The 12255-nt window shown below is 48.3% G+C and overlaps 1 protein-coding gene across 3 annotated transcripts in view; it reads right to left on the bottom strand.

Moving 5' to 3' along the window:
• The window catches only part of dusp8a (dual specificity phosphatase 8a), a 36873-nt gene that overhangs the window by 8727 nt on the left and 15891 nt on the right, over window positions 1-12255 (bottom strand). Inside the window, exon 1 of one of the 3 annotated variants that reach the window (XM_040162979.2) lies at window positions 1369-2199. The exons of the other annotated variants lie outside the window; for them this stretch is intronic. Coding sequence (XP_040018913.2) covers window positions 1369-1486 — 118 coding nt within the window. The 5' untranslated portion in view covers window positions 1487-2199. Of the gene's footprint in view, window positions 1-1368; window positions 2200-12255 lie in introns of those variants that run through there. 3 annotated transcript variants of the gene reach the window in all.

Here is a 12255-nt window from a genome sequence, read left to right as displayed (position 1 = left end):
TGTTTATTGTTCCTCTATCTTTGCAGGAAGAGAACGGGGCGTATGTCACTTTGACGTACTGCTGTTTCAGCAGTACGGTGTTGCTGCAACACAGGACTATAAACCCTCCTGTAATCTATTTCCACAGAGACGGGGAAGTGCGGTGCCTCAAAATAACTGGTGACAGACACAATTATTTTTGCGCCTGCTGATGGCAAATGTGTGATTTCTTTGCCAGCTTCCTGAAATAGTTGCTGCACTTCCAGATGCAAACCCTGACGTACATGCACATTTGTATACACACAAACCCCCCCCCCCCCCACACACACACACAATGAACAGTGTGGCAGGTGTGGAGGGCTGCTATGCCAACGGCTTTGAACCACCTGATCTCATATGCATGTAGCGTCCACATTTGCATACAAACTTTGGTCCCAAACCCTTTTACATTTATGGCCCAAAAAGGATCCGACTACATCACCGGCATTTCGACAACCGACGAGACATTTTGCGCAACACGCGAGTCGATTCCACAGCCTCTCGGCTCTGCATTGCCTCATCGCTCCGTGTGAGAGAGATGTTGTGTTAAACACGTAGAGCGCACACTGCACACATACTGATAACATAATCCCCACAAGACACCCTTCTGCAGAGAGAAAGGGAGAGCGAGGGTGAGCACGGGTGAGACAAAAAGCCAAGAGCATGGAGAAGAAAGAGAAACGGAATGAGCCTTTGTGATGGTTTTACATCTCAATGACCACAGGCTGAGGGAGCATGAGCACTATGTCATACCGCAGGTCACGGCTCTACACCCCCCCCCACCCACACACCTCCCAGCGCTTTCCTCTTCATTGCTTTTAGTCTCTATAATTGCATCGGCTTAATCCCACTTCTTCCTATTGATTCTCTCTAAACACATTAACTGGAAAAAAAAACACAAACAAAAAGGTGGGAAAACAATTAGCGGGTTTATCCGTGTGCATCTCACCATAGATCCACTAGACGTCCTTAAAAGTCTAATCACATCCGTCTTTGATTCGCAGCATGCGTGGACTGGAATACCTCATTACCTGGGAGCCCACTGTTCCTTTGTGCTCCTCTGCAGTTATCGGTGCTTCCGCCCTCGTACACACACCTTGGACTGTACACCACTGTGATGCATTTAAAAGCCTTGTAACCCAGAGACTGGTGCTTGTATTGTATCAAATCAGACCCCATGTTCTTTGCATGTTCACTATGTGTGATGCCTCTGCTTTGTACACAAAGGCCTACGGCCGCGACACGTTACTAGCCAGAAAGGGATGTTCTCAAAGCGCACACACACACACACACACACACACACACACACACACATCGATTCTCCTGGTCCATGTCAAGGTGGATACACACCTCTTAGCTCTCTCCCCGCTTTCATCCGGCGAACTCTGATCTTCAGCCTCATGTCTGTGTCCGGCCGGTCCGGCCAAAAGCAGTCCTCCGCTGGGGCAATCACCACATCCAAAGGCATCCCCCAGTACACACTCTGTCGCCCGCACACTCACATAAAAAACACTGGCGCGCGCGCACACACACACACACACACACACACACACACACACAAATGGAAATGTTCTGGTCCCCCTTTTTTCGGGGATGGCGTGAGCCCCTTTCCACGCAAGGAAATGTCCGAACGAACCAACAGAGGTTTTCTCCTCTTGGGCCGACTGAGGTGAGAGCCCGGAGTCGGAATGTGTGACCGTCCCAAGTTGACCAAACTCTTGCTGAAGTTCAAGTCCGCCACGGGTCAGCGGCTGCGGCGTCTGAACAACAGACCTCTGAGAACCGACCCTGTGAGACAAAAAAACTAGTCCGAAATGTCTGCGGGCTCCTCAAGTTCACAGATGGCAAAAAAAAAAAAAGACCAAAATGACCAAAACCTATTTCTAAAATGCTGCTGTGTCAGATTCAGCAATTCTGTGCTTTTATAAAGACAGAGAGCAGGAAGAGGATGAACCAAAAGTAAGTGAGCCTGTGCGTAAAAGCACAGCTGTAATGCGCCTGCAGCTGGTTTACAGAGCGCCTGTGTGTCCCTCTGAGCGCTCGCTCTGTCTCTGAGTCCACAGCCACAGGAGCAGCCAACTATTGTTGTGCTGCTTCACTCTCCCCGTCTCCCATTCGCTCAGCCGCTGGCTGACACTCCTCCCTCTCTGCCTCCCTCCTCCTCCCCTCGCTCTCTCTCTCAGCAAAGAGGATGACAGAGCCGCACTCTCTCCTCAAGCTGGGGGGGTGAATGAGCTCACTTGCCATGAGCTCAGACTCTACCCTCCCTCCCTTGCACCCTCCCTCTCTTGCACCCTCCCTCTCTCGTGGAGCCAGTGCTCCGTCATAGCTAATGTCTAAGGCATGTGACCGCATTCCTTACTCACCCAACAAATATGCGGCCACCTCAGGGGCCTTGCTGCGGAGCAGGATGGGGGCCGAGGACCAGCTATGAGGCGGTGTAGCACAGACGTACACCACGGCGGACTATCACAGTTGTCGATTACAGGGAGAAAGAAGTGCTTAAGGTCGATGTGCACCACAGTCCTCTTTTTTTTTTTTGTCCATATTTGTAGCTGAGGGTTTCTAACGTACACATGGAGAGGTCCCATATTATTGTCAGATTTTGTTCATCGATGAAACAAGATTCTGTTGTTCAATAAAGCTTTACAGCACAACAGTAATCTATATTACGTTGCTTGCCTTAAATGTACCGTTCTATGTGAGAATATTACACCTCCTCCGGAGAAGGATTAAGGCTGTGTTAAAAACTGATTTGTCTCTTCACCGTGTTTCCACTGGTTCACGTCTTTGGACGCTGTTCTCGTCCCTGAGGAGGAATGAGAGGAGAGGAGAGCAAAAGAAATTAAATCTGTAGAGAATAAAAAAAGAAAAGAGAAGCAAAAGCAGACAAAAAGGAGGAGGAGAAGACTGGAGGTGATGAGGAGATCAAATATGCTTGTGGTGAGCAGCCATCATCCCATCTGACAGGCCACAGACCTCTGGTGCTTTACTATGGAATGACAAGCATGTAGGCCACAAGTCTAGCCATGGAAACCAAGCAGCACATGCCTCAACAAAACCACTGGAATAAATTATAAATGAAAGATAACTGCTCATTATGCAAAAACAGCTATTTTAAAAATACAGTCTTTTGTCCAAATACGTTCACACGGGTTTGTGCAACAGATCAATTTCTTTCTAGCTGCCATTTTTGGTCATCGAACATCTCGCTGGTAATACCAGATTCTAAAACAGCACCTGCACTGGGTGGGCCGGCGAAATGTCCCGTCTGATTGCCTGTTCAGTCTCAGGTCGAGACATTCCGGCACGCTGATTACATTGAAACCAGGTCAGATGGGCTGCAAGTACATTTGGTCATCACCACAGAGAGACAAGGCAAATAAGCTCAGACAAGACGCCTGGTTAGAGGGGGGGGGGGGCTGCATGCTACTGACTGACCTCATCTCATCACTGCAGACCCCTGAATGATTGCACTCGGGTGAGAACAGGCCCTTACGTCACCCTACGTTCTCCTACGGGTCACTGAGAGCGGGATGTGGGGGGGGCGGGGGGGGGGAAATAGGTCACTTGGTGGTGATGAGCTTTGTGAAAAACGCAGACTTTGGTTTTGGGAAGATTGTCAAAGCAAAGGAGCAAAAAAAAAAGGGTGGACTCTCAACGCAGTGATCATCGCCCCCGCTTTGAACTTTTCCAACACCTCTGTGTGGCTGGAAGCCATTAAACCGGCTTTGGAACACGCGACTTCTTTACTCCTGAAAACCCACCGCAGCGGAAGCCAAAAGCAACAATACAAAGTAGCTGCTGGTGTTCAAACCCGTTCCAGTTCCTAGAGCAAACGGCATGCCCTCCTCCTCTGGTCTGGATAACAAGGCTCAGAATAGTAGGCGTGTTAATGAGAGGATTACAGCCAAGGCGCTATTAATGACACCCAGGCCCTTTTTTATTGACTGCACATGTGTGCCCTGCAGCGACAGAAATAGGTGGGGACGGTCACTCCGGGCGACCGTAGCCCCCCCCCCCCCTGCATCCCTCCTCCCTCCACTGACATCTCTTAGATTTAGAGCGAGCTTTTATGGTAGAGTTACCGGGGCAACGTGCAGTTTACACAGAGGTTAGCCACAACAGACAGGGAGATGAGTATGAGATAGCAGCGTCAGACAGAAAGAGAGAAGGTGTGTGAAGGCCGAAGGGGCCCCCCAAGACCAGAACAACATGGCGCAGCCCCGCTGCACCCGGACTGCTTGATGCTGGATTAACAGACGAGAGGGAGAGGAAATATTTATGCTTCGATCCCCCCATTCTAATCTAGCTTTATGTTTGTGAAGGTTTATCACATGAGGTAACATAAGGTAACGGCCCCGCAAACGTACAGGTGTGCAAGTAGGTCCATCATCTTCACTATTTTACACTTAAATTAGTATATATATATTCAATATTTACTTAACATCATGTGTTTTGTAAAGCAGTAACTTATTATATTTTGTCATATATTTTATTTTATTCACACCTGGTTTTACCCCTATTTTCTATTCCGTGTGTGCTTTGCACACAATAATATCTCAAAGAAAAGTCTATGTAGATTTACAAAAACCTACAGTACGAACATTGTAGCATAAGTATTTTTAATTTGATAGCGCCCGGACACCCTTCCCTCCCCGCCAAGACAGGCAGCGACAGGAGCGTCATCCGACACCACGGCTCATCTGTCAGGATATCACAAGAGAGACGTCATCCTCCGGATAGGGCAGGTTAGGGTGAGGAGCTAATGTGTGTGGGAGTTCATCCGTGTGTGTGTGTGTGTGTGTGCTTTTTTTGTGCAACCATGTGTCGAGACCAGGTGGGAAGAGGATGAACGGAGCAAGGTGAGAGGAGGACAAGGAAGGACATTGCTGGGGGGGGGGCGGCGGCGGTGGGGGGGTTAGGACAGTTACTCTCTCTAAAATGCATAAACACAAGCATGTGCCCAAACGTGTGTGTGTGTGTGTGTGTGTGTATGTTGATAGTGCTCGTTGTCAGGGGATCAGTAACGAAGCTGCTCTTGCAGTGATGTAATGCCTACAGGAGAACACAGCTGCCATGCCTGGGGGGTGAGGTAGTCCACTGGGGAGGCAGAGGGGAGGATGGATGGAGGGATGGAGCAATTGAGGGTGGGGGAGGTGCAGGAGGAGAGGAGGGGGGACGTTCAGTAGCTGGGGGGGGGGGGGGGCAGGATCTAATTGGGGGTTGTTTGGGTCCAGAGGGAGATGCTAACTGAAATGACGTAGCCGTATTGCGAGGGGACCGTCATTACTGGTGCGAGTAATCGTGTTTGTCTGAGGGCAATCTGGACTGATTGTGAGGCTATTCAATTAACTGTTCGATTGAATATGTCGGTCTGAATCAGGGGGCTTTTCAAAATCAAGACATTTAAATATGTTATTAACGAAATTGTCTTACTTCAACTCGTTGGACAAAAAAAAAAAGTATATATATAATATTATATTCCACAAACGAAAGAAAAAAAAAGGTATTTCCTTGGTTTTGTATTGCACTTTCAGCAATAGAAAAACGTCGATATTAAAAGGTCGTCCCACCTGCATTTACTAGAACTTCCACCTTTTCAGACAGATAAGATAAGCCGATTCCGCCTGAAATAAACAGGGGTTAAGGAGATGAAGACGAGAGGATGCTACAGGGAGGAGGGGTGTATGCAATCAAAGCAGCACTCGCGCACCACTCGGTCATGCGTGTGGGCTCATGCATGCGGCAGCGTCATTCCTATCTGTGTAGCCTGGAGGGAGGCCTGCACGCATCAGTCATGCAGAAGACCCCCCTCCTTCCCTCCAAATGACTTAACCCCCCGGAGGAGCTCAGCACCCGGGGCTTCTGTAGCAGTAAATCTAACAAGAAGTTAGTTTATACCCACGCACACACACACACACACACACACACTCGAGCAAGTACGTCCACAAACGCAACAAAGAAGAGAAGAGAGGAGGGTAAGCTATCAAACGCACTAAGGGGGGCTTTCAGGACCAGGCGGGCCCTCATAAACCAGATAAACCATTTAAAAATCCCAGTTGGAGATGTTCAGCGATGTGTGTTTGTGTGTGTGTGTGTGTGTGTGGACAAAAAGGGGGGCCGTTAAGGCTTAAAATGAACTGCTGCCGGCCACCACAGGCATGTGCTTACAGTGTGTGCATTCACTTTGTGCAAAAGTGTGAGTGCATGGAGGGAATGTTAATTTTAGCGAGCGAGGCGGCTCGCGGCTGTTTTCCGAAGATGTATATAGGGGCGTAATACATATTTATGTGTGCATTACAGGCACAATGGGGGTTAAATAAGAGCAGGAACCATGCCCACCAGTCTGCAGGAATGAAAAGATGAACAATGTGCGTTTGTGTGCGCGCAAGCTCCGTGGTGGTCTAATTTCCCCAGAGGTGAGTGGGTCTACTCAGGTTCACTTGAGCATAACCGACGGTTGTTTCATTCTAAATGCTAATGGTTTAAGGTGGGATGCACAGGATTTCCTTGCAGCACTTGAAGACAATAACTGCGTGAACGCACACCTCAGCTCTCCCCCTCAACCGGTGTCATGCATGTCTGCCAAACACACACACAATAATAAACACGGCGGATCTTGCAAAGAGGAAATGACACGCTACATGCGCAATGGCAGGCAGGTCTTAGATCCGTTACATTTAAGTTGGCTCCCATCAGAGAGGCGGGAAGACTCAGAGACACACTGTCCTGACACCAGCGCCCTAAGCAGAGTCATCCGGTTCTCTGTTGGTCTCACACACACACACACACACACACACAGACAAGACACTGTGTGTGTGTGTGTGTGTGTGTGTATCTCCTAATTAGCTTTAACTGGAGCAGGCTGTCTGAGCCCGTCATTGACTGGTCAGATCAGACCCCCCCCCCCCGATATTACTCCATACTCAATTATCTCAATCGGCACACACAGCATGATTCATAGCCTCAAAATGCATAACTGTGCTTATTTTCCAAACAGAAATGTTGATAAAATAAAAATAAATTCACACAAATGCTGATGCCAAATTAAAAGTCTAAGGCGTTGCACCCCGGGGACTGCATTTGGGCGTTCATGAAAGCAGTTATCTCAATACCCGCGGTCAGGGTTGGCTTTCCTGCCATTACGGGCCCTGGAGACTGTGTGTGTGTGTGTGTGTGTGTGTGTGAGAGATTGTGTCACAGCCACAATGCTGCAGTGACATCACTCCGACAGCTACAGAAGAACAATAGAGATGGAATGACGAGATGCCGTGAGAGGAACTGGACAAGCCGTTTCTATGTGGTCCCCGCCGACGCCTTTATGGCGTTTTTTAGACTTCTGGGGAAAAAAAAGAAATCTGAAAAAAACACAGTTCAAACACAAATACTCACTACATAATTTCCTGAAAGTTCATGGCGAGTTCCCTTTGGCGTCTCCCGATTTCACACTCGGTTGATGTCACGTTATCAAAAACAGGAAATAGTTACAAAACACGAGGGGGAAATGACCTCTTTGTAGGCCGCCTACAACGACGCATGTGTGCGCAAAGGGGAAGATATCAGAAATTCCTGGAATGATCACAACGTGCTGAATTCCTTCAATCCGGGGCCGCGGGTTCGCCTGAAACTCCAAAATTAGCCTGTTGCTGTGGCGGTGGAAAATCTCCCGCATTTATCAGGAAGCAGCCTTAGCAGCAGCAGAGGTTCAGCTCAAAAGTCTGTGTGGCCAACATGAAATCACGGTAATAAGACCTCTGTTACAAGTCTGTGTACACACCGGGAGGAGGTGTTAAACCACAAAGGATTTCAACTCTCTGCTCTACTAAAGGCTGCTTTTCTACTCGATGCCCATGAACCGCCTTTTGTTGGAAGATTACTAGTATACTGCACAATAAAGTAGAAAGAATCATACTGTAACATACTTGAGAAGGCTGCCAAGGAATATAACATCGTCCACATGTTGGGAAGTGCAGCCTGAATCTAATTTAAACCTCTGGGAAATAAAACCCATGACAACCAGTCAGGTAAATTAGGGTGCTAATTTAGGGTAGGGTACCATCGTTCCGGGGAAGCTCGCTACGATCCGAGCGTCCGCGGGCCGTCCGAGCCTGAAAGAGAACCAGCGCTTAGTAGCGTAAGCTGGCATCCTTTTTAGCCACTTCTGTCCTTGACAATGTCCACACTCCACACGTGTGTCCGAGTCATCGGGATCAATGCTGGTAAACGTTGGCACAGCAACCGAACTACGCAGCGCCGGGTCCCAAGTTCATGGTGAAGTTTGAGTTGGGAGGTGCTGATGGGAGGGATGGAGGAACCGGCCATGGGCTTCAGCTCCTGTTGACCCGTATGTGTTGACACTGCCTAGGAAACACTTTAAACAAACTATTTTCATTCCATGCTGGATGACGCGGTGACGTGGGCCGGTTGGGATCTTCAAAAAGGTTTCCAGAGAGATTTCAAATGCAGCAGGAGCCAGAAGGTATGCACTGCGACTGGACTGTAAACACAAAGCTTCAACAAGTATGGTAGTATTTAGGGGCACAGTCCAGTCCTACTTTAAATAAATAGGAACACGGAAAGGAAATGAAGTAACGTTTAGTAAGGATGTCATATTTTATGAGGCTTTTGTCTTTCTCAGGGATGCATTTGTATTTGCATTTGTTTATCAGCTTGATTAGGACAGACTGCACCACACAAAAGGGTCATTTAAAAAAATAAAATAAAATAAATAACGCAGCATCTCAAAGACTTTATTTTGTGTGACTAGGAGTAAACTAAAAGAGTCAACTTCTATTAGACACTGAAATTGTGTTTGATGAAATCATTGTATGTGCAGTTTATTCTAGATCTATAAAATACAAGAGAACAGAAACTTAAGTCACTTTGCACAGCGAAGCATTAATATTGTGTGTGTGTGTGTGTATTTGTGTCTTCAATGGCGCCTCGAGGACTCGTCTTTATCCGCATTGCTTGAAAGGAATGTCCATATCATATACATCAAGGAGGAAACGTATCTTGCCTTCTTTGCATGCAAGAGTATATGCATGACGGTGTTTCACTGTGTGTGTGTGTGTGTGTGTGTGTGTGGCCCCTTGAAGTATTCTAAGTGATGAAGGAGAAGGGGAAGAGGAGCAGGAGGCAAGCAAAGCACTGAGATCACGTCATGGTGGAAACATTTGGCAACAACACACATAAATACACAGACGCATAAACAGGCACATCGCACTGCACGGAGACACGAATACACACACATGCAAGCACTCGCGCACGCGCACACACACACACACACACACACACGCTGGCCTGTTTTTGTTCTTTGGTTTTGAGGGGAAGAAGGGGAAAATGACATCAAGCTCATCATGTGAGGCCAATGAGACGGACGAGGGAGGGGGTGAGAACACTGGCAGAAACAAAACATTGTTACATAAAACTTGTTGCAGGTCTCCTCTGGACACTGTGTGTGTTTTTGAGAGTCTATCCATATGTGCATCAATCTGCACAATCCCTCTTTAAGGTGTGATCCGAGACGATTAAATCCCTGCAGAGGGAGCTTGGAGAACGCAGCGCTGTGCCACTGTGCAGCTTCTCAACGTCTGCAAGACTTTTTAGAGCAGGGGTGGTGATGTCATGTTAATAATTATGCAGGCCATTTTCTCTGACCTTTGTGCTCTCTTGGTGCTAGTCGGGGGGAAGGTTACGTGTGTGACACTGTGTGCGTGTGTGTGTGTGTGCATGCGCCCCCTTGTGTGTTTGTGTATCTACAGGCCAGGGTGAGAGGACCGAGGCCATTGGCGCCAGATGTGACGACCGCAGGAGTCTGGGACTAAAAATAGAGCTCTGTTCTCAACACCGTGTAACAGAGGAGAGGAGAGAGGCAGGAGGTGGAGCAGTGGAAAGAGAGGCAGAAACCACCGGGGTGGGGGAAGGTAAAGCGGCTGGAGGAGGGGGTGGTGAGGAAGGCGAGGTCATTGAGAATAATGTGTCAGATGTCCCCGGGGAAGGTGAGCTCACCTCCTAATGGCACCACCGGCAACTTCACAATGAAATCATTGATCCGCTGAAGCCCCCCACGGGGCAATGGAGAGGGGTCAGAGGGAGGGGGGTGGAGAAAAGAGCAAGGAGGTGCAGAGAGGGCAGGTTAGAAGGTCAAGAAGGGGGGTGACGGGAAAGGTGGAGTTAAAAGACGAGGGATGGCGGCAGCGAAGACGTGGACCTCAGGCAACAAAATAACGATTGATGATGAGCCAATAGTGTGATGGCGTGCAAATAATAATCGGACAATTATATGTAATAATGATGATAATAATAAACCCTAGTCACGGATTGACCATCTCAATGACGCAGGTATCCATCTTATGCCCTGTTAGCAGCAACTGGAGAGAAGGAACTTCCTGTGAACGCATTGAAGCATCTGGCGGTTTCTAAAGCATCGAAAACTCAGCAGGTGTGTGCGCACAAGCGCGTGTTTCTGGTTTATAGGGTGTGGAGACTTTCAGCTCCGAGGAGGCTGACAATGCGCCGGTCAGCGTGAGGGGCCTCCCGACCACACACACACACACACACACACACACACACACACAGGATAAAATTACCTCATCTCCTCAATGGCTCTCTTCTGTCCGTTTTGTCTTTTTCTCACACTAAGCGTCATTCGCGTGCACGCACTACTTCATATGCACATATTCATGCCGACATGCGCACAGAGACACAAATAGACACTTACGCTCAGGCACAAACAGACCTCCTCATGCAGCTCGTTGGAATTTCTCTGTGAACGGTTGCATTGTGAGATCCGGCCTCCCACGATTACCTCACTTTTTCAGTTTTTCTCTGATGCCGGTGCAAACACACACAGGAGCCGCCGCCCCATTGTATAACAGCACAGAAGAATGACATAACCGAGTTGACCTTTGTAACTCCGTCGGTGCAGTCACACCCTAACCTGATCTCATCAAAGCGCGGCGGCTCCCAGCAGCTCCCGTGTGTTTTCAGCGGATACCAGCGAAAGAGAGCAAAGGCGAAAGAAGAAAGAGAAACCTCTCATCTCCTAATACCTCTCATCAGTGTGTCGCCGCGTCTTGTCCTGTGTGCTTTCGCATGGAGGTGGCTGGCTGACAGCGTGGGAGGCATGCAAAACTCTTATTAAAAACCCAAGTAGCTTCCCAGCTACAGCCTCACTGACATTGCAGTGCCTATAGAGAATAACACGGTATGATATATCAATTCAACTTTGGACACACATCCGTATTAAAACAAAACCGTGACGAGAAAGGTTGAAACACTGGCCTCCATGTGTTCACAGTGCAGAGAATCTACGGTCTCTCCTTCGCAGTCGATCTCTCTCTCTCTGTGACCCCGGCGTGTGGCGCTTTAATAATCCGGCAAAAAACACTGGCAGATGGTGCTACGGAAGATTAGGAACAGCGTTGCACATCTGCAAACTCCACTCACACGCACACATAATTAAATACACACCTACATCCCTGTGCATACACCTTAATATCAAATAGTTTCCTCTGTTCCGTTTTCTTGTTGTCAGTTTTCACAGGATTAAAAAGTGCATTAGCTTCCACCCTTTTTTCCGGCTCTCAGGTACGTTTTCATCTGCAGAACATGAGTGCACTTTACACGCTTTTTCTTTTCCTCTTGATTATTATCCTCTTTTTATTCGGTCTAAAACTGGGCCCGTGAGCATATCGTCCCGGCAGCCCTACATCAGAGTGGACGTGACGCATGACTCAGCGACGCCGTTGGCACTGGCGAACACACAGAGCCCGGCTCCGCACACTAGCGGGCACTGTTGTCTTCGGTTTGGCCGTGTGCTGCAGATTGGTGGGAAACATGCAAACTTTAGACCCGCTGGGGCGGCAGCTGGCTCCAACCAAGCCATGTTTTCCTCCTCTACACAAAAAGACACACACACACACACACACACGAAACTCTGAAAAAGGCACAAGAGACATCAGCCTGAGCTCCAACCGGGTGAGATCACCACTGTGGTAAAAATACTGCTGTCCCTGGAGAATTGTTTCTCACAAACACTTTCACACAGTTGATGAAGTCAATAAAAACACAAGCACACAAACGCACGTATTCCTGATGAACGCAACCCACAACATCCTGCCTGAATACATATTTTCAAACCAAAGCGCAGGCCGAGAGTTATTGGCTGCGCCAATTTTGTGTCTCATTCACAAAAACAATGGGACATGGCATCACCCGAATGACATCATC

Source organism: Gasterosteus aculeatus, chromosome X (genome assembly GCF_964276395.1).
Source record: "Gasterosteus aculeatus chromosome X, fGasAcu3.hap1.1, whole genome shotgun sequence".
Classification (NCBI taxonomy): Eukaryota; Metazoa; Chordata; class Actinopteri; order Perciformes; family Gasterosteidae; genus Gasterosteus; species Gasterosteus aculeatus.
This window is presented reverse-complemented; position numbering and strand designations above follow the sequence as displayed.